This window comes from Trichoplusia ni, chromosome 9 (assembly GCF_003590095.1).
Source record: "Trichoplusia ni isolate ovarian cell line Hi5 chromosome 9, tn1, whole genome shotgun sequence".
Classification (NCBI taxonomy): Eukaryota; Metazoa; Arthropoda; class Insecta; order Lepidoptera; family Noctuidae; genus Trichoplusia; species Trichoplusia ni.
In genome coordinates, this window is record NC_039486.1 from 4391252 (window position 1) to 4418473 (window position 27222).

General features: G+C 34.1%; 1 protein-coding gene across 4 annotated transcripts; it reads left to right on the plus strand.

Annotated features, from left to right (window-relative positions):
- The first annotated feature begins 15157 nt into the window (after positions 1 to 15157).
- Positions 15158 to 27134, plus strand: LOC113497498 (serine protease 7-like). Of its 4 annotated transcripts, none has more exons than XM_026877066.1 (7): positions 15158 to 15503; positions 19761 to 19972; positions 21321 to 21471; positions 22715 to 22826; positions 23997 to 24184; positions 25019 to 25111; positions 26694 to 27134. In XM_026877066.1, the coding sequence occupies exons 1-7, from the start codon at positions 15452 to 15454 to the stop codon at positions 27005 to 27007; spliced, it is 1122 nt and encodes a 373-aa protein (XP_026732867.1). In that variant the 5' UTR covers positions 15158 to 15451; the 3' UTR covers positions 27008 to 27134. The 4 variants fall into 4 exon arrangements, with proteins under 4 accessions (XP_026732867.1, XP_026732865.1, XP_026732868.1 ...); XM_026877064.1 differs by having other exon boundaries at positions 15164 to 15503; positions 21291 to 21471; XM_026877067.1 differs by having other exon boundaries at positions 15167 to 15503; positions 22718 to 22826.
- Positions 27135 to 27222: the final 88 nt, after the last annotated feature.

Here is a 27222-nt window from a genome sequence, read left to right on the forward strand (position 1 = left end):
GACCCGATAGCTTACTACCCTCTTTGGCGGGGGATCCAGGGGACGTGGTGACGTCATCTCGCAACCCCTGCAGGATGACATCATACGCAGCACGGTGACTGCTTGCTACGCAATATCTGGCAGGCGCAAGCCGGCGTAACTGGATTACTCATATTCGCTATGACAAATAGAATTTCCGCTCCAACGACGCTCTTGATTGTAAATTTTGATTCATTAAGGACATTTTCAAGGTTTGTTTATTGCAATGTTGAGGTTTTTATAGAAATAGTTGTGTAAAGATGATTTAATGCTTATTACGCAGTTAATTTAATAGAAGTGTTTTATTGAGAACATTAGGTACATTATATAAGTAAGCTATGATCCATAGTCCAGGGTGATTTAATAATTCTAATATTTTGCCAAGGTTTCCGAGTAATTTTGATCACATTACAGCATTTAACCACTGAATTATTTAACGTTAAATTTACCATCTATTTACATTAAATAATGTATTGAGTTTAGATATTTTTGATTTTAAATCTTATTTTTTCAATTTTTTTAGAATAAAATTTAAATAAACCGTTTCAGAAAACGAATAACGTTACAACGTAACATTTACTCTAAATTAGACAGCGTAATACATAATATCATAACATTTATGATAGAGCAAACATTATCAAACATACACCGCCGCAGACAAGATTATACGCAGCACATTAATTTCGTGTTTTGATCCTCACGCCTTAAGCGAAATCAAAATGATTATTGCAACTGTAAACGGTTACGACAAGCGATTAAAACTAACCACAAAGCGGTTATGAGTAATATGAGAATTACAAACATTATACAATAAAAGCTTTATAGCTGCATCCTTAAAGTGACGTTGATATTAGAATATAACCCTCCGGTCGTAATTGTAATGCTACCTTAGATTTTAGCAGTGATAAACGCCATTCACATAGTATAAAAGCACCCTTTTGGAATGGCCAATGCTCTTGTGCCTATGTACTTGTAGCAGACGTTAGGGCGTGGACTCATGGGTATTAAGCGCGTAGCAACGTCCAGCGTAACGCAATTTTGTCGTATTACATGTTAAGCTGAGTACACAGTGTGTGCTATGCACTACGCTGTGTTCGCTTTGTAGAGTTTAAATTGCGTCTGCACTTCATATACCTAGGATTCTATGTGTTTGCTATTTCACGGTGGCTTTGCTATAATTGAGTTGCATATTCCGGATCGTTTCTTACGTGCTAGGAATATTGGTTTAGTTTGTTTTGTTGAATACTTTGTTTATTTGTGAGATGCAGGTAATTTAAAATTATAGCTAGAGGTCTTTTCCGTCTTTTGATTTGGTTTTTGGGATTTCTTTTTCTTAAGGGTGGGAAGTCAAGTCATTAAGACTGGCAGTTTTATTATAAACAGTTATATTAAATTTATATAAGTTAGTTGTCCCCTAAGGACTGAAAGACTTCTTCTTAACACGTTCACTGCGCCATCACTTTCAAAAAACTTTCAGCTGGTGCTTAGGAGACCTAAAAGGTCTCCAAACTAACCTACCATTTGGTGCGTTTGAGACCTAATCGGTCTCCTAAAGATACCGTAAAGCAAATATATATATTTATCGATAAAGAGAAGCAAATATGTATATTTGTCCTACTCATACCTAAAGAACTTTACATGTTAGATCCTCCCGCAAGGAGTGAAACAACACGATTATGTTCAACGCACAATACAAAAGTCCTGCAAGAGATCTGATAGATCTCATAATGCAACGAACGTGTTAAATCAAAACCCTATCTTACATAAGAAAAAACAAAAACAAAAATGAGGTATTGTGTCGAATCCCTACGATATAAAATGTGTACTTTTCAAATGGATTTTTGAGTACCCGAAACTTTGATGGGCAAATCTAAGTGTCTATTTACTACTCCGAAAGGGGGCAGCTTTAACATTCTTTTTATAGTTACTGCCAATAAATGCCACATTTGAATTTCGCCTTAAAAAAACCATTTTCGCTTTATAAATGAAAATAACGTCTTACAGTAGTTACCGTTCAGACTTTCGCTAACGCGGAGTAAATTGGTTTTGCAAGTACAAAGATTATTAATATTTGATTCAAAATATTCAAATAAGTGTTATTGCGGGATGAAGATGGAGTTCAATATTGGAATTCATTGCATTTGTTTTCGAACATTTAATGTTATTTTTTTTATACTTTTAGTAGTTTAGTCTTCTGGTGGAGGGTAAAGTAAACGTTACTGAAAGTATAAATGGAAGGACGCAGTTTACTTACTGTAGTAAGTAATAATATAAAACATTAGTAGTTTATTACCTACTTATGTACTTATTAACAACAAAATATTTTGGCATACCGATTGGGAAAATGTAGCAGAATACGTCTTGTTATGTTATGTTATGTTACCATATTTGGAAAATAAATGATCTTGATATTGATCTTTATGGGTTAGGTACCCATGGAGAAGAGTTTAAGAAAATTTCAAAGCTCAAACGAGATATAAAGCATTTAAGCATATAAAAACGCGATTGATGATTCTACGAATATGTTAATGTTTATTGCACTTTTTGGTATTCCCAAATCGAATCAACAAGCACATCTTTGACAAACACAAACATTTTGAAACTATGACGTCAATGAGCTTAAACCCACTCCAATTTAACTACCTATTCGGTAGCATCGAGTATCAGAATTAAAGAAAACAGTCAAGTGACGACTCCCACAAAGAAGGTTCCGTAAAAATAGGCTTAAGATAAGCGAATCGATTATTGACAAATAAATTGTAAATATTTTTTGTCACCCATCAACAAATGTTTGACCGTGAAAACCGTTGCTTTACCTCCATTACCTCTATGGGTGGATTTGGCCGCAGGGGAAATAAATCATTTGTAATAATTACAACTGTCTTGTTACAATTACAATTGTTAAAATGGACATGTAGCGGGTCTTCAGTAATAGAGTTCCGATTTACTCTTAGACTAAAATCCTCTGCTACAAGAAATATTATCTAGAAAACTGATATAAACTCGGATAACAAAAGGTGAGCTTGAGAATCATAAATAAAACACTTGTAAGTGCTTTATCTCAGTTCAGACCTTGCTCAGTCAGACGAGCTTACACAAGCCATTTCAAGCTTTCCGTTTATTTCCCTTTAAGCTTCAAACAATCTTCCACTCAAATATTTAAAAGTCAACTCAAGAAAACTGTTTTATTAACTTTCACAAAAACTAATAACGCGAATACAAGTCAAACGCAACCAAATCGCTATCGATACAAAAACATAAAAAAAAAACATTTCTAAGAGCTGATAAAATAAAACTCCCATTCAATACTGTTTTCAATAAAACTTAAATCGAGTACAGAAAGTGGACTTTTAAAATCGATAACTTTCAATATCTGCTTATATATCTTTGGAGCTTTATTCTGACTATAAGATGGGTATCTGTCTGGTGAATCGCTCTACGAAATGGCCTTATTAATTCCCTTTTATGTCTGGAAGCACACACGCTCGTATCAGCGATTTACTTTGCAGTATAGGGCGTTAACTTTCTTTATGCCGCTATAAAGTACGGTGATCTAGGTGAGGACTTTAACGCGATATTTTGTTTTAATTGCACACGACTTGCCACCTGATGCCTCGGTAATTGGGGTGTCTTTGTTTTTACAGTGTTAATTGTGTTTTCTAAATGCAGATGTGGATTATGTTAAGGGATTTGGAATATGTGTGTTGTGAGGTTTTTATTTATTAGGTTATGCGTTGACATTAGCATAAACCTTATGCAGGTATATTATCAATTTATTATACTCGCATTAGTTTATACACTTAAATTTGAAAATTGTCTGGACTTTAAAAGAGACTGCGACCCCTGAGTTTGTTTCGACATTTCTTCTTAGGGTAGTCAGCTAGGAAATGTCGGCTCCATCGTTCTCAAAAAAGACATGTAAAAGTGATAAAATATCCTATTTGCAGAATAAATAATTTCATTTCATTTCATTTTTTGGGGTTTAACGAGATCGAAACGAAACCCTATTACTTTTACTTATTGTATGTATGTCGTTTTGTCATCAAGCTGTAACTCATGAACCGTTATGGCTAGACAGTTAAAATTTTCACAGATAATGTTCTGTTAATGTTTCTGTTGCCGCTATAGTAAAAAATACTAAAAATAAAGATCGAGGGCGAGAATCGATTGCTGGAAGGTGAATAATAAATAGGAAATACGCTCTTCCAACTACTTATTACATTTCCAAAGAAAACCAAGAAGTATTTCAAACTTTGTACCAAGATTTGATCTTTACAAACATACACAGCAAGTTAAACAGAATCTTTCAAAAACACCAGTCTAACGGCTGCCAATCTACTTAGCTAGCAATAAAAATTCTTACAAAACTTCTCAGAACTTGTACGAATACTCAAATCACTTAGCCATGTCTCGAACGAGCGGAACCAGAGGAAATACGAATCATTATTTAACGTCAATATTTAACTAGATTGCCTCCACCAAATGGTCCGGTAATGATTCTCGCCGAACGCCGCCCGCAATGTAATGCTAACAAGTAAATTAACTTCGAGCTGTTTGCTTTTATGGAGTATTTTATGTTGATTTATTTTGTTTTTTATTTATCGTGTTTTTTTGTTAGAATCTTATAGTTGGAGTCCACACAACACATACAAAGAGTACAACAATTATAAGATTGAAAATACAATAGGCACAAAGGTATTGCTTATTTCTTAAGAAATTTCTGCTTTTTTGTGTCGATTATTTGGGATTTACCTCCACGTTTAGATACAGTACTGTTTTAGTTGTATCACTACTATTTATAATCTGTGGTTATATAGCAGTGATAGTCTATTTTTATAACTATTGTACTGACAAGTCAAAGGTCGGTTTAAATCTCGGGCTCACCAATGACTTTTCCGGCATATTTTGCAGGACAAAGGCTTCGATTAGATTTTTCCGCTCTGTCCGGTCTATTGCTTTTTCCTTCCATTTCTAGTGGTTAAGCATCCAGATCGTCGCCGCGCCGTCTCATAAAATTTACAGTATTAAACAGAACGAACCTTTACCCAGCTATTAGAAGCAGCAAACACAGCCAATCAACACACGAAACTTATTAATCCACCATTAAATAGAGTGGGTACATACCCAGTGTATATTTGGCTAACATCCATCAAATAACGAAAGCGTTGATTACTACCAAATTGCAATCCCAATTCCTAATCACGATTTCAACCGCGGTCGCTGTTCAATATCGGTGTTATACGCTGTTATTAGTCGGCTATGTGTGTTTATGTATGTGTCGGGGAACAGATATCAATTGCGGAATGATGAAAAAAATATATTTGTAAACTTTGTTCCCACTTTAAAAAGATGTTTTTAAAGTAAAAGGTGCTACTAGGAGGTGCTACTCCTCTTTAGGCGCTACTAGGAGGTAACGCGACGAGAATGCAACGGAAGTACGTTTCGGCAATATGGCGTCACATTTCTGTTCGTCGTTCTTAACAGTTTTGATTTTTTATCTTTTCACTATAAAGTTTATTAACAAATAATACAAAAATGCCATCTTACACGCACTTTTTTATTAAAAAAAAATAACGGGTCCCAAATCTTTACTCCTTGTACCGTGGGGGTTTCACAAACATCCAAGTCACATGCGTAAAGGTAAAGACAACCAAACTCAGAACAAGCATTCGTGGATCACACAAAATGGCATTTGGCAATGGTTTGATACATAAAATCGTGTGATATCGGATTCTTGTATTGCATCGCGTACAAATACCCTTACAGATAAATCGCTTACTACACAATAAGGTGCGTTAACTATTTAAGGTATAACCTTTAAACTAAGTTTAATATTAAATTGACTTTAGATTAATTAATCTTGAGCGGCCGACAAAGGAATCTAAATTAAAATCTTTGGTCTGTAATATGTATTTCAGTTAAATTGAGTTATCTAGATGTAATTAATTATTTGTAATTGTAATCTATTATATATACTAATACTAATATATAAAGCTGAAGAGTTTGTTTGTTTCAACGCGTTAATCTCAGAAACTACTGGTCCAAATTGAAAAAATCTTTTTGTGTTGAATAGACCATTCATCGAGGAAGGCTTTAGGCTATAAACCATCACGCTGCGACTAATAGGAGCGAAGATACAATGAAAAATGTGAAAAAACAGGGCAGGTATAAATCATAACTTATATCTTCTACCCACGGGGACAAAGTCGCGGGCAAAAGCTAGTTTAATTATAATTTAGTGTAATGGATTTCTAAAGTAGTAATTTTATTGCAACATAATTGTGGGCTTTTAATCATCCTAACTTTATTTATTATTATATTTATTTTTTTAAACGAGTAATTCTTGGAGATCGTCCGGCTAGTTTCGGACCAAAGTCAATAATGACGCGCTGATTGTAGGGACGGAAGACAAAATGAAGACTCAGAACTATGTCAAAGGACTTCGGTTTGGTCACCGCTAAGTTACCTGTCTGTATATCCACCAATCTATAACAATGAACGTATATATCTCATCAACCGTGATAGCAATGCAGATGAGGTTGAATGCTCAATTTTTTTTTGGACTGTCTTATTTATACACATCCCTCACTGTCACGAATCGGACTCGTACTGACAGGTTTTGATAATATAATCACGAGTCGTTTCTTTCTACCTATTTTTATAGGCTGAGATGCATTATCATTCTTGCATAAACTGGGTATTACCAAAGTATGTTTTCCGTAAACGACCCCCGACCCTCGACTTGTCTTCTTATCAGTCGAAACAATATTTCTGCCAACTAGTATTAATGCTCTGAAAACAATAGATTCAATCAAGATTTTTAAAGGAACTATTAAAAATTACTATTACTTGTAATACACTAAGCCCTTTTATTTCAAATCAAATCAAATATATATTTATTGTTTCAAAATAATTGATACAATGTTTTCCACCTTAAAACTAACTTACTATTTATGTGCAATACAAGAGTACATTTTAATAGTGGAAAAGATCTCCTGTGCTCTGTACTAATTCGAGAACTGTATCACAGAACACAGGGCCTTCCATTTAAATGAACATCAAAAACAATGTATTGACTGACCGAAACTGTATTGGAGGGATAAAGTGAAATATAAAAAGTATAACTAGTTACTAAATAGGTAATAGGATCAATAAAACCAAAACTTTAAAAGTATTAAGTGCAATTTAAAAGTACCTATTGTCAATAAATCAGTAGTGACAGCATTTAAATCCATTCTTATTCCTAAAAGTTACTTTATAGTTTTTAGTTTTGTGATAAAATCCCAAACCGACCCGTAACAGCTAGTCCACCATTAGAGACAATTAGCGATCTATAACAGTCTTTGTTTCGATCGCAGAACATTTATATCGTTGCCCCTCTCGCCCCGTCACACGGACTCCATGAGAATAGCCAACAATCCATCGTTTATTACGCTGGACATCGAACAAACGATGCATCCTATTTCCACTTGATTTATACTCAAACCTCGATGCGTCGACGACTCTCATTTATTTCCATAGAAAAAACCTTTTAACGTAACGTTATACGAAGTTAACGAAATAATAAATGTTTCGATGCAAAACTTCTAATGACAGTTCAGAGTTGAACGCTGATTTAAAAGTTGATGGCGGTTCGAGTTTTGCGGCTTTTCAAGTGTAATGAAATAAAATTGCGATTTTGGTAATTTGAGTTTGGGTTGCAAACTTTTTGGGGGTTTTTTTATCGGTAAATATTGTTAAAAAATGTGTATGACAATATTTTTTCTCGACATATTTTATTAATTTTGGATAGATATGTACTAGGCTTGTAGACGTGTCAGTTGATATAAGACAAATAATGCTAGACATTCAGTTCTGAAATCGGCAAATTAGTCTGAAATAACTTTTCATTTCCATACCAAGCTAAAACAGGGTGCAAGGTAAGCCGACAGTTATACTGATTTGCAAATCCAAAAACTCAAATAAACCCTTCTGAACTTTTGTCTAGCAGACCAAAACTACCAGGGAACTATAAATCACAGGGAGTAAGAGTTTGTTCAAATAACGGAGCGTCAATACTGGCCTCAGACGACTATAAATAATATTTAGGGTGTATCGATAACGTCTCAGTTTGCCCGTTGATTCTGAGGCATGACTACAATCTCTTTGTGTAGGTTTTTTGACATTTTATCAATATTTAAGGAAAACAAAAATGTCTGCCTGGATTTACCAGTGTTTTTAATCATAAGGAAAAAATTACAGTTGGCTAAAGGGTATCTGCATATCTTACTCAAGTAGGTAGTAAGTAGGCACTTAAAAGTGGTCCAGAAAAATGAGTAGTAATGGTGCGAGTTCCATTTTGTAGTTTAATGACTACGTATTTTTATTATATACTGCAAATATAATTTGATCCAATAACATTGAATGAAACTTACGCGTGAAGTCACTCTGTGTATAATTTTATGTACAAAACTTTAAACTGTTTTTTTTTTGTCAATTTTCAAAGTTCAGATCAAGGCAAAATATATGTTCTTTTCATGGAACAAATAACTTTAACGATATTTGTAATGTACTTTATATTGCGCTGCTATATATTGCTTTTTTAAACTTTGCACTGATAATTATTACCACTCAACAGCATGTTAATATCGTAAATTACTAAATCGTCTAACAAAAATACTAACTACAAAATCATTAAATTCCAAACACACACTACCTAAACACACCATTTTGTTTCTCAACAAATATCCCAGCTTACAATTTCAAGTGCGAACCACGATATCGCTAAGTCTGGTCTAGTCTTTGGTATTATTTAGCTAAGCTTTTGAGACACTCGGAGGATCCACTGAATCCACAATCTGCGGACGGCCGATCGACTATTTATCATTGCATCGGCGAACTTCGATTTGTTAATGTTCTTAAAATCTTTACTAATTTATTGACTTTGGAATCTATACTAATATATAAAGCTGATGAGTTTGTTTGTTTGAACGCGCTAATCTCAGGAACTACTGGTTCAAATAGACCATACATCGAGGAAGGTTTTAGGCTATATACCATCACGCTGCGACTAATAGGAGCGAAGATACAATGGCAAATGTGGAAAAAACGGGGCAGATATAAATCATATCTTATATCTTCCACGCGGACGAAGACGCGGGCAACAGCTAGTTTAAACTAAAGTTACTGTGGATGTTGTTTCATCGTTGTAAATGACTATTGTAGTTGGAGTCTAGGAAGAGGCCTAATATGTCAGTAGAAGGAGTAACAGGTCTAGTTTTAATTGCGAAAAATGGTTGAAATGTGTGTTTAGAGGGGAGGTGTTGGAATGGAATGGAAGTTTGGTCAGTTTTCAAGCTTGAAAGATGAACTAAATATGAACGAATATTTTGAAGCACGAGTGTTTTGACTAACTCTGACTAATCCTTCTATTCTATTTCTTTTAGAAGTTGTTTTAGTATGAAATTAAGTCTTAATTGGTGGGATTTGGGAACTTTCCGATAGCAATAAATATAATTAAGTAAAATTGTCTTGAATTTTAAGGCAGACCGGCTTGGTTGTTTTTATAGCAATAAGATGCGGTATTAGAGGATTAACGTCATATAATTTTTATACTTTAATTCTTAGCAGGTGAAGGTTGATGTCAATTTTAACAGGTTTTTACATTTTAGTAACCCAAAGTTGATTAGATTCTCTTAAGACATTGTTGATTGTATTTTGAAGTAGAAATCATTTATCCTGCCTTCAACAAATTTCTGAAATTTAAAAATAAACTACGATTTGTCATTTTGAGTATTATAATGTTATTAAAATATCTTTGTTATACAAATATCACAATTCTCAAAATAAAGAATAAAAATCGCCTAGAAATCTTTGCGAATCTTGAACGAAAAATGATACATTAAACGTATATTTTTTATCGACAGATCAAAAAATATTATAAGTACGTATATTAACTTCCTTATCTATAATCCTTTGAACCTTAAATCATGTTATAAATAAAAGAAAACCTAAGATAAATGCGACCCCTGATTCCCGGATACACTTCGGTCTACCGCGCATCGTTCAATTGAATACGTGCTTTACTTACAATAGTACGACTTGACTCTCAAAGTAGTATTTAAGACATTGTGCAAGCGAGACGGAGCACTACATCTCGTATAGCTGTGTCTCTTTTCCACAATTGCTAAACAATTACTTTGAAGAAGTGGTGATAGGACCTCAGTACTACAACTTGGCTTCTATCTATAATCTACACACATCACATGCATTGCATGTTAATAGATTTTCTCTGTATAAAAGTAGAGTCAGCACCAAAAGTCAAGACATACAACAAGTACAAAATATTTAGTAGGTAAGTATTCGGGTTGGTGAATGAAAGAACTTTAACACCAGATATTGAAAATATGCTGAGCAGATTTTTTTAGAGGTTGCTTAAATCTTATTAAATGGCGGGATGTAAATCTGACTTTGTTAGATGACTTCTGGTGCAGACTGTAGCTTTACTCAGTAAGTGTGATAAACCCTTTTTTGCCAGCCCGGTCAAATCTCATTTCTGGGCAAAGTCCTTTCTCGTCCAGACCTCTCTGTCTTTTACGATTTCGGGCCACGGTCGCCCCGGTGAAATGCTCCTAATAAGAAATTGTGTCCGAGTACAAACATGTACCTATACCTGAATCTGTCTTGTATTAAGTTGCGGGAGGCATGTTCCTATTTTTATACAGTAAATTAATTATAGTAAAAAATACTATAGCCAGTTGTACGTAATTACCATTCATCAAATTCTATATTTATAAGAAACACTTATACTTGTTTTTTAAACAAAACCTCTTTCGTCATTTGTTTTTAAGGCCTACATCATCATTACAACGAAACTGAATAAAAAATGATACAAAAAATGTATCATGAGAGTTCTTTGTACTTGGAAACCAGAAGTCGTAAGGTTTTCCTCACACTTATTATACAAGCAAAATGTTGCGAGTGTGCACCTAATAATAATAATTTTCACACGGGTTAGAAGCGACAGTATTTTTATAGCTTTAACTGAAATTTACGGCCATAAAGCAAGATTAGTCAGGCATTTTGGTTTTCAAATGTTTTGGAATAGAAAAATACTACTTACAAATAATACAATTAAACTCCTCGTTGACCAATACTTGTTATACAAAAACGAAATAGTGACATCTCGAATTTAATTCATCAATTTTCTCATCCATTCATTTCAATTGCAATATCTTAGCAATAGCAACGTATATTTAGTTATAATGAACTATTTCACCGAAGTCAGGCGTATAATCAAATGCCTGCGGAAACAGGGGACCGATACGATTAGCAGACGAGACCAGCAAGTTAATGTTGTTAATCGCTAAGCGAATTGCTAGAAGGAAATTGCGTCCCACTTGCCATGGATTTTGGTTGATTGGGCACTGGGTCTTTGGATGACTTCCGTGTATTTAAACGGATTTTGAAAAAGGGAGCGCTTCCTCATTTAGAAAAAAACTTCTTAAAAGTCACATTAATTTTCGATTTAGAAAACCATTACAGGTCATGGAGCGATTATAAGATTTTTTTACATAATAGTATGTATGCAGATAGTACCGACTAAGGGCAGCGAAGTGTTATTTTTTTTAGTAGCTTTTATTATTGGATTACTGGATTATACGGAAATAACAGTTATGAGTCAGGTGACGAATCGAAACGATATCTATTTTCCTATGTAGGGAAGTATTGACCATTGATCAACACGGGCTAACAACGCGTTTTCGATTTCAGATTCCAATATTAGGAATTGAGGTTTCCTCACGATGTATACACGGTGATTTTTTAGTCGTCTTACAAAAGTAGCCCAGTTCATGTATCCGACATAAAACACACCTAGGCGCGATTATTATTTTTTTATCCTGTTAAAAATTATAAAAACGCCGCCCGCGCCCGCGCCCGCGCCCCTCACCATTGCTACAAGGCTCGGACCGCGCTCGCAACAGAGCTGTGTTTCTAAAACTTCGAATTGCATCATAATATTGAAAAAAAAATGCATTTTAAATTTATTTAAATCTCATAAATACCTATTTTTTTTATCATGAACGTGTTCTAGTCATTGGATACATGAAAAAATCACGGTGTATAAAGGATTGCTACGCATTGCCGTACACCGACACAAAACACGGATGAAAAAGAAAAATAATAATGAAGTAAGTAAAAAATACATTAAATTAAGTTAAATTTAAAAATGGTTAAAGCATAAGGGATCGACCCTGCACCTTCGTGCTTAAAAATTTGTACAGAGTCTCAAGGTCATCATGACTAGATAATTATAATATATGATTAAGCATAAAATAAGGTTATTGACCCGGTGTTGTTAATAGGAACTTCATTTGTAGGAACCACATTGATTAGATATTGGGGTTTGAAGTTGCTTTCAATTCATGGAAATAGACGACTAGGGTCAATCCCTACGTCCAGTAATAATGAGTAATCTGATGAACTATATCCTACGAAGAAACCATCTAATTATTTATTTAAAGTACAGTTGAGGTAGGCGGACTTAATTTATTTTGGCAATAAATAGTCAATTCAATTCAGTATTAATTATAGGATTTTATTCACTTTCACCTATCCCTTTGTCATCTTGCAAGATATATTATGAACTATTTCATTGTTTGCGATTGAGTAGAATTTTTGCTTGAGCATGGCATGGAGCTGATCTGATGCTCATGCTTTAAGGTGGCTTAGAGCTTCACAAGAAAACGACACAGTCTCGACTCATTTAAATTTTTTTATTACTCCTTTTTCTACAAATATGTAAACTACGATGTCTTTTAACTGGGCAAAGGTACAAGATTCAGCCCTTGTGGCAAATATTCAATTTCATTAATTATTTTTCCACTTAATTTAATAATGCGTATGTTCTGGTCATCATGCTAATTAGTATGACTACAGTACGGACTGACCTACAAATACAATATCACAAGGATTTTTCCTTCATCTATTCTTGATAATGACCAATCACAAATTCCGTTGAATGCGTTTGCGCACTGTTTTACGCATGTCTACTAATGATGAACTATAGGAAATAGGAATTGATAGATTTGATATTAAAGGAGTAATTGTGGCTAAGTTATTACTGCATTCGTGGATCGACCGCAGGGTAAGGTAAGCTTGACGCCGTTGGTCCGCAGATGGGTACCGTCTTCATCATAACGAGTCCGTGTTTCGGGAGGCATGTTTTGTTGTGGGTCCCGGCTATTATTCATACATCTTTGACAGTCGCTATAGGTAGTCAGAAGCTTGAAAGTATCGTGTTGCCCAGGTAACTGGGTTGAGGAGGCTCGATAGCTGAATCCGGTTAGACTGGTAGCCGTCCCCAACATACATGGTTGGGAAAAGGCTAGGATGATGATGATGCGATTTAATATTAAATAAACGCTGTATTTCATGTCAGATTGGTAAGATTTCGAGTGCTGTGCATGTAGGCTAAAGATTTTTTTTTATTACTTATTTTTAGAGCGACAGCAATACATTATGTAAAAAAAATCAAACTGACTACGACAGTAATTTTTGCCCTTTGGGTACAAACTCCCATATTTGTTTTTTGTTATAAACATTAAATAATTTAATAGATTTAAAAATACAAAAAAAAAAAAAAACTTTTCATAAGTGTATAATGTACTAAAACATTGTTCTATGGTTCTCCAACTAAAAATCAAATAAGTAAGCGATATGTAAATGATGACGATACATTCGAGACTCGAGTATGGAATTGACATCACGACTTTTCATACATAGGCGCGAAGTAATTGGGTATTTAACAAACAAAATCTGTTTAGTTCGACAGATTGATAAAAAAAAGATTCATAGCGTTGTTTTTTTTCTCGAAAATGAACGGGATAGAGTGAAATAAAAATCTCGTGTGATGTCAATTACTAGTATGCTTTTACTAGCAAGTGATCTTAGTAACATCACGTTACTAGCCCCCACTACCATACATTACATATCTTAACTGCTCGTAAACTTCTATGTGATAAAATGAAAAATACGTATTAAATAATTTCTGGGAAACTTGTCTGACGGGACCACTTCGATTTTTTTAGTCAGATAGGCTGTAGTCATTTTAATATAAAGGCGTTGGGAACAATAACGGACATAGGTATTATTTCAATAACTTCTGGGTAAGAGGTACTTTTATGGCTAATATTGAATGGTTCGGGTAAATCCATGAGTCATGTGATGTTGTCTGACAGACGAACACCAAGATGCCTTCATATGTAACGGCCAAGTAAACAAGTATAGCCAGTTAGCTATATTTATGTACGGCCAGCAAAAAACATGGTAATTACACTAATCACATACTATTTTTGTGTATACAAACTATGTTGTCGGGTTATTTTTGTGTTTTAGGTTTGATGGTCGAAGTATTAAAAAGGACTTTTTTCACTGATTCTCGTTCTCGAAATGATAAGGTTCAAATTAGTTTTCAGTGAAGTTCGGTTTTGGTATATAATTTCTTCCTATGATTATTTTTAAGAAAAAAAAGCCGGTTTTAAAAATATTGTCCATTCTTAACAAATATTAATCAGCTGTGACAGTTGCGTATGGATTTCAAGATATTAAGACTTCAAAAAAGAATGAATGTTTCAATATGGCAGACTTTCTATCGTAATATGTATGTAGTAAGTCCAAATTCGTTTTGTGATAATCGTTCTTAAATCTATTTACATAATTTGCTCTTTATTGTTGTGGTTCTAAGGTTTTAATTGCTTAAGCAAAGATTTTTCTAAGGCGCAATGAAATCGAGAAAATGTACACAGAAATCATAGTCGGTATTTTTCTTACACATTATAATAATATTAGCTATGTTAACAATGTTTTATTAAATTGTGAATGGAATTTTATTTATTTGTGGGTATTTTTTATACCAAGCGTAAAATTATATTTTAACGGAATAAATAACCATAAAATGACTAACCAAACAGTTAAAAATCGGAATCGAAATGACCGGCTTGGTTTGACGGTTTTAAATAATTTTATAGGTCTTTAGAAAAAAAAGCTTTTCTGAAACAACATATTTTTTTTTTATCAGCTCTGAGTATTTAACGCCCTTTGGTCAAAGAAACCCGAAAACCAATACTCACGATGACGTCACAGCTATAATGCAAAAACGTCATCCACTAATAAGGGAATTGACGTCAAGATCGATACGAATATATATAATAAACAATATACTGAGCTGCGAACGCTACAAGGAACAACAAAACTACGTGTTCGCCAGTATTTAATGTACGGAGTTGACCTCCAAGAACCAGTATAGCGAAGCCGACCAATGCGCTCCGGTCGTACATAATATATTAATTCTAAAACAAAAATAATAATATTTATTTAACACATAATTTATTTATACTCACACATAAAGTGATGACAGTGTTTTGTTATCAAAAAGTGATAATCAATTGACAAAATGTGTAAAAGTTTAGTGTTTTTTGTGTCCACTCTTTTTTGGAGTTATGCTCGTAAGTATATGATCATCTGTAATATTTTTCCACGCGATTCTCGACCTTAACGACGTGTTAAGGTTATGACAGAAATTCGGTGAACTGTTACTGGAATTATTGTGCTTGCAACAAGGATCAAAATAACTAATCAAGTCACGTTGCACAGTGATTTTGAAACGTGATCTATTAAAATACGTGGATAGAAAATGGATGAACGAAGATATATTATTGTTAGATGATAATGAAGATTGATTACATTTAATTAAGCATGATTATTAAGTATATAACGGCGGAAAGATTTGATGTTAACAAGCAAGACGCGGGCAGTTTTTAAAATCTCTCAATTCTCGAATGTGATACGTCTTTTGTTTACAAAAACTATTAACTTTAGCTTCGATAACATAGTGCTGGTTATTTTTTACGTTCAACTTGTGTAGCTATTTAAAAATACTAGTTTTCGATCTGGTTTCAGTACTGGTTTTATAGTAATGTTGTTTTGTCTGCTCGCTTGTCAATCTTTGACATTTTAATTAAATATCTTGTTTAGAAAGACGATCCTATATCGTACACATGTCAACTGCTCGTTTATATATAGAATAATTACGAATACCTTAATGTTATTATATGCATACTTTGGCGATATCTGTTGTAAAGTACAAGTTTTCTGTTAATGAATGTTTATATAATTAAAAAAGCGAATTAAAAAAATATCTAGAATAGTCCGAAAAATTTTCTCGTGCAAATGAGCAGATGATATTTTTGAGTGATAAACGCATTTTGGTTTGGTGTGTGTGGTTTTCTCATAACCATGGATTAAATCGGCACTATGAATATAGCCGACTTTTGTTAATACACGTTTTAATATAATCATAACAGCTCAATTATCTTACGAATGTCAAAGCGCCTGGACAATTTCCATTCAATTAAAATAAAAACATCAAAAATTTCGATAAGTGACGTAACTTTGAATATGTATTTGTTAGTCCAAAACATTCGACCGATTCATCAGCGTTAGCGATTCGAAAACAATAACTTACAGGACAAAACGAGCTTCTGTATGAACGGATAGCCAGTCAACACGCCAGACCCATAGTGAACGATGTGTCGCGGATTCTATCCCCAAGCGACACAAAAAATAAATTTCTTAGTTAATAAGTCTTTCTATAATGAGTTCTGTCCTCGTTATAAAAATATATATAGCATTAGAACCTTGTTAGACCCTTCTTTTCGGAGATAGATAACTTTAAACTGATCTAGAAACACGGTAGCGTGTCGAGCCAAGTTCAAGTACCAGCCATGTCAGACTATCAACCTCATTATATCAGCACGTAAAGTGGGTATTATAACAAGACGTAATAACGACAGGAATTAACTTTCCTATTGTTATTTTATTATTTCCCATTTTATCATACAGTTCGGATGAAATAGTTATTAAGCGATACTTTATGTGTATTAGATTTCTAAATTACGTACCTACTTTTTATGTATCAACATGCCCATGATTATGATTACGTCTCGTTAATATAAAAAATGTGTAATTGTGATTAATAAACACATTTTTTTTAAGAATCTTGCAAATCGCCGTCAAAATACATAAAAACATTCATCACAAGAATGACGTCCTGGGCTTCAAGTTTCTATAGTAATATTATTGTAACTATGTGTTAGATCTTCACACCCAAACTACTGGACCGATTTCGAAGAAATTTGGTATGGATGTAGCTGGGGCACCTTGGATTAACGCATATTGCATGGTCTGCTTTTATTCGTCTTCGTTAAAGAAGGGTAGCATTCTTGATTATGAGAAAACATAAAGAACAAATAAGCCAGCTTTTCAACCAACTTAAAAATAGAAGGTCCTCATTTCGTAGGATTATTTGTTATTAATTAGTTTAGAACCTCAGACTGGATGAACCGATTTTAACCGTAAAATATCTGACATTTGGTCGGGAGTAAACATTTAATTATTTGAAGCCGGCTGTACGTTTTTAAGGATCAAAAAATATTATTGTAATACAAAGATTTATTGACAATATCTATCCCTATTAGTATGAAACTCTTTGGTGTAACACGAATACAAATACAATGACCTTAGGGCATACAATACACGTTTTATATTTATTAATAAACAGACTAACGTGTTTAAATTGACGTTGCCCTTAAACAAGCATAAACATACTCATAATCTTATAATTTTGCACCTCTTGGTGAATTTAAAGTCATGAATATTTGAGAAGGAAATATATTAACACAAATCAATCGAATATTTGCTTTCATAATAAACGTTTTTATCCTTGACATTGCTAGAAGGTATTTACTAATGGTGTATTGTGCGGTTCATAGCAGACTGCGAAAGTAACTAACTTTTCTGCCGTCGCAGGGGACCAATGCATAGGGATTGTTGAAATGTTGTATTCTCTCACTGGGGTATTTTTGGCTCAGATTGTCCTGCATTATAACCTTTTAGCCATAAGCTGTCGATTTTCAATCAGTGACCTTAAGATTACTGCAAGTCAAAACTGATTTTTTTTTTACTTCGAGAAATATTCAAGTCTCATCAGTTAATGATAACTGAGATTGGTTTTCAACATGGCCCTGGATCTACCAACACCTCCTTAAGTAAGTCTGTTGTAATTTTGAAAGAGAGATGCCGATATACAGCATGCTGAACTCTGTCTCTCTTTCTCTATAAGCAGTCTCAGAGCTTTCTCTTGAGGATGCAGATCCTGTAGACAAGTTCCATTTTTCCAAATGTTACCGCCAACGAATCACTTCATTGCTTTAAATTTAAAAAACAAAGTAAAGTAAGTGTTTTTATTCTGTGCACCTTATATTGTAATGCGATATTCGATTGGAGATTCACCTGGGTGAATTAACTTTATCTTGTGTCAATTGAGAGTTTGGGACAAACTTTAAAAATAATTCCGATCGAATATTTTTGAAGCAGTCCACCCAACATGTGTATATTAGCTAGCCATTTGGAATAAATAATTATTACTTGAATATGTTATGCATAGTGAAATGAGGAAAATGCATTTAATAATTATTTTGTTATCTATGAACTTAGGTATTCGTTTTATGCCGATATACAACTTGCTTACTTAAATCATTCTAGAAATATTTTAATACTTGCAACCAGTTTCTGTAGCTGAGGTGGAAATGTAAAAAAAAACACTTTTTTATAATATTTTATGTCCGTATCGTTTAGTTTTGCTAAGTCTATTAGTTGGGTTCACGCGGAATTTCCATGATCACACTCGTGTACTGCGGTATCGTAAAACTATACCAATTATAGTAATGTGTAAAATCGATTAACACATCCATGTGTAAGTATATCGAACAAGTAAACATACGATCGTAGATTTTAATAAACATAGCATAACAAACATAGTTGTGAATGGCGGATTTTTTTGTTTCATAGTCCTACTTCTTGGTAAATAGGATCCACTTCTTTTGGCGTTCCCAACTTCATCCAATCGAATTAAGTAACTTAAGTATGGTTTATCTCATGGCCTTTGTTTCCACTTCATTCCATATTTTCCCTAGGTACAACATCCTATCCCCGGGATCTGATTTCAAAATGAAATTATTTTTTACTTTTATTAGCGTAATCTAATTGTTAGGCAATACATCTTTCGGGGAAAACCTTGAAGTATTCAATCAAAATATAAATTCTAATATTTTGATCTTGAACCAATGCATCAATAATAATGTACAAGTTGAACGTGTTTGAATGATAAAACAGTCATAACAAACACATTTCCTCATGTCGTTCTGATCTCAAGGGTTATCGCTTGTTGAACTTGTTATTATAAGTATGACAAATTACAACATTTTGGATGCGAGTCATGGATTTTACTTATTGAAGAAACATTCAAGCGTAGTCTAGTACTTCATTTTCGGAACCTGTCGGTTGAAACTTCACGTGAATGATCAAACCAAAATGTCATTAACATATCATCATCATCGGTGGCCTCTGAAATCTATGAAAGATGATTAAAACAGCAGCCTAGTTAGTTTTTTTGATTTTAGCACTTGCGCTAATGGCTAACTAAGGGGTAAGACATTCTTGCCGGGGCAGTGGGACTGTTCAAAAGGGTTACCGCAGTCCCGGTGCACGAAGGGCAAAGGAAGAAACATGGGTATTAGTCAGTAGGAGTCTGACACTCCCTTCAGCCCAACCCAAAGCGGAAAGAGTCATTGAATGACTTTTTCTGCCATCCGAAGAAAAAGAAAGCGTAAGACATTTAAACTGACAGTGTATCTTATCTACAGTTACAGAAGACTGCACGACCCCTCAAGGCATGCGAAGTAATTGCGTATCTTTATACGATTGCCAGCCATTAGTGAATGCCTTCAACCAGCGCCCTCTACCGTCGAGCGTGGTGAGCTACCTCAGGAAGTCTCAGTGCGGATTCGAGGGCTACGTGCCTAGAGTATGCTGTGGTCCACTACCTTCTAATGATCAGCCACAGCCTAGACCAACGGTAAGGCCTTTGTTTTGTAACATATTCTGTGATTGGGAAGGTCTCCGTTCAGTAGTGGTTGGTGATAGGCTGATATATGATCATGGTGCTGTTCTGTTAATATTCTGAGTACCACTACTGGACATAGATCTTCCCTAGATGTTAAACTTTGAAACAGACCTTAGTATGTTTATTCGTTGTTATTGTTTAATAGATGATGTTTCATTTTGTTGTGTTACATATCAATATATATAATGTTATTAATTAATGCTTACTTTTCATACTAAATTGTTGGAGGTTGTAAACGCTTTTGTTGAAGTTTCTTCTTCTTTATCTGATCGAAAGTAAGGCATCTAATTTCATTAATTTTTATGTCGCCTTATTCTAAAAAGTTTATTAATTTCAAATTAAAAACGAATTCTAAGAAATTACTTAGATATTTAAAAAAAAATCTATTCATTTCCAAATAGACCGTCGCTTTCTTGAAAGGAGTAGTTTGGCTATATTCCTACTTTTATTTTAAGTATATAAAAATTACTATTGAAACACCACTTAAGATCACCTCAGATTCTGCATCTACTTATTCAGTTGCATTAAATACGTAGCTTTACTTGACCCAATAAGAGGAAATATAATGACAAGTAGTATAAGCAACGTGAAGTGACCTTTACCTTATGAGGCAAAGAGAATCATTACCTGGTGCCTGACCATCGGAACTGGAAATACATTTCAATGTATGATAATTATAAAATCGGGAAATAAAGATTTATCAGAAGTGTTTATAGAGCTTATGTTTTTTAAAAGGTTAGCCACGCTCATTCATTCTTTCATGGGAAACGGTTTCTGTCCAACCAGTTCTAGAGTGATACTATAGAAATTAGTACAATACCGACAGGAACAAAAAAAGGTTATCACGAACACCATCGTCCTTGGTAGGCAACTACCATGTTGTGGTCAGCTCCTAGTCTAACCGAATACTTCTGATTGGTGGTGTTTTATTAGAAGGGACCGCCTATCTGATCTCGTCAACCCAGTTATCTTTGCATACCGTAGTAAGACTGGTTATATTATCAGAAAGAATATAAATAACAGCCGGGACCCACCTTTAGTTATGACTTAGATTTGCACCCATCTACAGGGTTTAGGAGTCGATATACCATAAAATAATAGATTTTTGTAATGTCTTGTGTTCTTATTTGTTCCTTGACTGTTGTTTCTGTCTGTACTTTATACTAAACTTGTGACTAATTCTACTTCCTCTATTATGCCATAAAAGCTCTTGTAAATAACAACTTATATGTTTACTAACCTGTGTACTTGTATGTGTACTACTTAACAGCAAAGACCAACTTCTCAACCATCAAACCAGGATGGGGGTGGCAGTGGGTTCTTCCAAGAAGACTCGTCCCCAGCCCCACGCAACCAGTGTGGTGTGGATACCAATGGAGACAGAATCTATGGGGGAACGTTCACGGATTTAGATGAGTTCCCATGGATGGCCTTACTGGGTTACAGAACACGTGAGTATAGATTTTTGGACACCGTATAGCTTGTTTAGGTTTCGTATTATTTGACAACGATAAGGATCTTCTGATGAGGCTTTAAAATACTTAAATATCAGCCTGATAATTTAATTGATAGTTGTTTGGACTAGAATAATATGCTTAGTATAATAACAAACACACACTGGCCCAATCGAAGCACTAATTTTCATTATCTTAAAAAACTTCATAATTTTTGGTTTTTCCCTAATCTGACAGTCTATATCGATAGGATGATCTGCTACTTAAGTATCCAATTATTTAAAATATATAATTTAAAGATTCAAAGAGGAATGAAACGGTAAAGATATGTGCCTTGAAACTTAAATACTTAAAGGTTTCAAGCAACTACTGACAGTCAACCATCAAATATCATACAATAGATTGATTTTAAAAATTCTTGCCTTAATTCTTTTTAAAAGAACAAAGGACAGCACTAAAAGCAATTTCAGACAGCCTGTTCAGACAGACTTTTGAACCTTTGAGTGTAATAGCGAATAAAAAAAAGACACAATTGAAAATAATACATGAATTCACTTTCTTGAGTAAGAGATCTAAATTTTGAATGTCCTTAGATATGTTTCAAGTGCGAGTACATTTAGTATAGACATGTCTCGATAATACCTTTTCCCAAAAGGCTCATTCAAGTAATTGATGTTGTCTACTCAATGACATTAAAAAGCGATACTGGGGACATAATGTCAATACATAAATTGAACAATAAAGTTATAAATGAAATTTTAAGTATTATTTAAATAGATTAGATATGAGTTTGAGACGATTAATAAATTGTGTGATTTGAGGAACCAGTGGGCATTCTCACGGATATGCCTTGCTATTCATCATGAATCGACCGCGGGCTGCCTTGATAGAATAGCTTATAGTTTAAGAAGGGATATTTGGATACACTATAAAAAAACGTTATTAACAAACGTGTATTTTTTTCTGTCGTTGTCTTCTCTTTCTTTATAGAATTCAAAGGAGAGAAGTCAAAATACTAAACTGAAAGCCCTTCAAGTCATTTAAATCAGTCTTTGGTCAAAGGTCTGAAGGTCAAATTTCATTAGACAGAATTCAGTTTCGAGGACTCTTCACCACTTTCTAAGTGCTTTTGCTGCGAGAGGAGAAAGGACACAAAAAATACGTTAAAAGAAGTTCATGTCAATGACTTTTGCCGATGATACTCGTAATGATATCTATCGTACTTATTATTTTTTGTTGGCAGGCAAGGGAACTATAACGTACCAGTGCGGCGGGGTCCTTATAAACCGTCGTTACGTGCTGACCGCGGCTCATTGCGTCACTGGTGCCATCAACACTGAGGTTGGAACTTTGTAAGTAAACCTCCTTTTCCATTTTTAAATAAATTCAACACTTTACTCTCATGTATCCCTTTTGACCCTGTTTAACCAAAACATACGTGAATGTAGTGTATTGTACGTGAGTATTTATAGACTTATGTAAATAGTATAATTATTATCTAATAATAAATTGACCTAAAAAATTGTGAGATTTTCTGTCCTGTCTATTCCAAAGATGCAATATGGCTTTAGGGGAAAAATCGTAAGGAAATTAAACTATACGGTAAAATTTGAATACAATCATTATACCTTAACCGCATCACAAAAAATCCCTATAATATTATGATTCGTATATAAATAAAGCAAAATATGTTGCTATAAGGAAAAATCATCCTCCTTGTTAATATCTAATTTTGTTGTATTAACTACAGTTTGAAAACCACAAGAGGTAAAGTCACAAGGTGATATTTATGTTTGTACGTATAAATAGATTTATCAAAGTACGGCGTATAGTAAAAAATCGTGTTAATTACTTGTTCAAACATATGGATGTGTATACAACCATGATTCATACAAACGAGAGATCTAAAATAATTCGGTAACATCAAGAACATCGTTTTTTTCACTAAAAGTAATTCAGTTTTCATTTAAAGTTTAGACCAAAATTGCGTAACTGATTAGAAAATATGACCTCCCTAGACCCTAAGGCATTGGAAATCGTAATAGTAATTTGGATTTTTTTGATTACCTATATTAGTCATGTCTGATTTACCAAAAAATGATTCACAGATTATAATAATTTTTTTGTTTGAAAATTTGTGACTTTAGTTTTTATTTTTATTGATGTGGTACATTGTACTCTCATTTATTTTTGGCATATATCTAGTAACTTTTAAACAAAAACATCGTAATAAACGAGTTTGTAAAAAAAAGAAGTTTTATCCATTCTTAGGCCAAAATGGAATAATGGCCTCTTACTCCACTTCAACGGGGGCAGATGTGGTTAGAGTCAGTTTCTTACAGATTGAACTTGTACCATCGCGATACATCATCCGAGTTTTGTATACGTTGCAATTCTAATCGGAACCCCTGAACCCGTTTTAACCTGGCACACAGCTAGTCATTAGCTTTCTAAGCATATGACCAGAGTGGTCCAACTTTTGGCTGCTTAAATACTTAATCATATAATTTATCTTCTTCTAGAGCAACAGTACGTCTTGGAGAATACGACACACAACAAGATGTCGACTGCGTGGACTCGCAGTGCGCCGACCCTCCCCAGGAGATTGCTGTAGCTGGGGCATACCCTCATCCAGGGTACGCTGATAAGAACAAGAACAGAGCTGACGATATTGGCATCGTCAGGCTTGCCAAGCGGGCCGCTTACACATGTATGTATATTTTTATTATTTAGGTCTTGTAGAACAACCCTTCCAGCCAAGTGATATTATACAATAGTTAATATCAATAGATAATGGTGGAATTTTCACATGTATGAAGTGGACAGGTCAAAGTAATATGATCATCGAAACACAAAGTAATTTCCTTAAACTTGAACGTTATTTTTTGACGTTAACGCTTGTAGAAATGTCAATTGGCGAAAAAACTGAAGATCTGAACAAGGATAGAAAAGAGAAGCCAAGTTCAAACGCATGAGACATTCCTTTTCAACAAATGACGCGACTTTGACTTGTCAATTCCATACGTTGGAGCGACTCAATCAGTGTTAGTGCTCGGATAATTTTAAATGCGAAATTACATGTGAGTGTGTGTATTTTAGTTACCTCTTCACGAATAAATGTCGGGAATGATTTTTATGAAATATGGTATCGAAGTAGACTGACACCTTGGATTAAAATATAGCCTTTATCCAACTTTGTAAAACGCGAGCGAAATTTCTTGCTAGAATATGACTTTTAGGCCTTGTTGGTCTAGTAATGGCACCTCGTTATCTAGCCAGATGCCTCCGGTTCGAATTCCGGTTTGTGCAAATAGTTACTGGCTGTTTCTGTCCCGAAATACAAAGTTAAGCTGAAGGTTATCAGAACCAATTATTTTTTAAGGTAATTGGATGATATTTATATCTATTTTAAATTTCTTCCGTTTATTTTTCTTCAACATTCCTTCAATTTGTTTTATTAAAGGAAATTGGTCTTTAGAATATTTTTTTATTTCAGTCAGTTCAGTTTTTATATTTCTTGTTTAAATGGTTTTTTTCTTTACAGACTACGTCCAGCCCATATGTTTAGTGGACAGTAGCGAGCGGCTCGCCGCCGGGCACGACGTTTTCGTTGCCGGTTGGGGAAAAACCCTAAACGGTACGTACACAACACAATTACTATTGATTTTGTATGTCCCTGTTCTGACTAACATTCTGCGAATGAACTTCATAATCAATTGAGAACTGTCGGTTTTTACGTATTACATAGCAAGGTCGATAAATGTCAGACGTATTGTAAATGTTTGATTGGTTAAGTGAGAACAAAGATGAATTTCTCGTAACTACTGTCTGCTTTTGTTTTTAGTTATGATGAAACCGGGATTTTTTAGACTTATTTCGTGATAAGCAGTCCATTTAGAAGATCCGTTAACCCGTCTTTGCTTACTTGTGTGTGGACGACTTCAGGTTTATTGTAATAGTTTAGTTTTCCTCATAATCATTTTCCGCAACGATACAATGACCCGAATAGTGGTAACGTCTTTTTTTAATACATTTCGTAAATTACTCACAAATGGCTTGGTTTAAAATCTAATACATTAAATATTGAATCTAGTACAATCCAAGCGTTAACCACGCGTCCCCCACGACACTTTGTCAAGTTTTACAAAATAATCTTTTTTACAAAAAATATGTTTGAAATGTTTCATTTAGAAGCATTTTCATTATTTCTTGCGAATCTAATGATAAAAGTATATTATATATAGAAGTCTATAAATAACATCAATAAACTATTTTTTATATTATTTATTTATAAAGGTTCACTGGTATTTACGATTACTGATACATTATGTTTAAATTAAAATTATGGCTTTGAATTTCTATATTATAAATAAATAATAAGGCAAAAAGATAATGTAAGGTATTTAAGGTAAACAGTTGCTATATTATTATGTACCAATTTAACTCTGAATAGGACAATGGAGGCTTTATTTCTATAAATAGTTGGAAACATAAAATAAATAATTTATTAATGGTATCTGATTATGGCAGATGACATTAAATGAGCCAGTGAGGTCTAATCTAGTATTCAGTACACGGATAACGAACACTTATGATAATAAATGTTTTGATAAGTACCAGAAAAGGAATTATTCTATTAGCTATGTTTTGTTTGAGATATACCTATTATATATTGACTGGCCTTTGGAGTGGTGGTTGTTGGACCTGACTGATATGCCGGAGGTCGTGGGTTCGATTCCCACGGCGGGAAAATGTGTATGTGATGTGCGTGTTCGTTTGTTTTGTGTCTGGTGTAATTTATCTATATTATGTATGTATTTAGAAACAGTAGTTTTATCAATTGTATATCCCGAAATAAGTGGTGGATCATGGATCACCCAAATATTTGTTCTACCTGGGGATCGACCCCGCGATACGACACGCATTGTGGGTTTTTTGAGTGACTTTTACTACTTGGCTATGTTCCGACAATATCAGCAGTAACTTTTTAATTTACTTTTTTTATCATGTTTTTGGTCAATTTAAGATTCAATTTCATCTTTAACTGAAATGCTACAATAATTAATGACTTTTCGGCGTAAATAACAATGTAGCAAAACTCTTAATTAATTCACCTCCATCACAGAAAACTCAATCAATTCTCTTCGACTTTCATGCAACATACCATGTCTCATAACATGAGTTATTGAAGATATATAAAACCTCTTTTTTGTCTTCAGGACGTAACAGCCCCATAAAACTGAAGCTTGGTCTCCCGATCTTCAACAAAAACGAATGCATCGCGAAATACAGAACATTAGGAGCTGCTTTAGTAGAGAACCAGATATGTGCTGGTGGGGTCTTCGCCGAAGACGCGTGCAGAGGAGACTCTGGTGGTCCTCTCATGAAGAGAAAGCCTGAAGGCATTTGGGAGACAGTCGGCATTGTATCCTTTGGCTACGGCTGCGGTAGAGACGGCTGGCCTGGCGTCTACACCTCAGTAGCCAAATACCTAGATTGGATTAAAAATACTCTTGAAACAACGAACGTGTGATACCTAGTCGTAAGTGTGAATTCTTTACAATCTCACTCTAATAAAGAATTTCCGTCAACTGATATACCTTTAGTAAAATGTGATCTATTTTGTTTATAATTTAGTGAAATACATTAAAGATAAGGTTTGTCTTGTTTTCTTTTCATTGGTTTGTTCCCAAAATTTTATGTACAAGAGTTGTTTCTTCTTAAAAAGTCAATGAAAATTAAATTTGT

Excerpts from the sequence above, each read along its gene's own strand:
- LOC113497498 (XM_026877064.1), top strand. The coding sequence starts at position 15,452 with ATGTGTAAAAGTTTAGTGTTTTTTGTGTCCACTCTTTTTTGGAGTTAT. Across the intron at positions 19,973-21,290 it reads AGCCACAGCCTAGACCAACG|CAAAGACCAACTTCTCAACC; the intron begins GTAAGGCCTTTG and ends ACTACTTAACAG. Across the intron at positions 24,185-25,018 it reads CAAGCGGGCCGCTTACACAT|ACTACGTCCAGCCCATATGT; the intron begins GTATGTATATTT and ends TTTTCTTTACAG.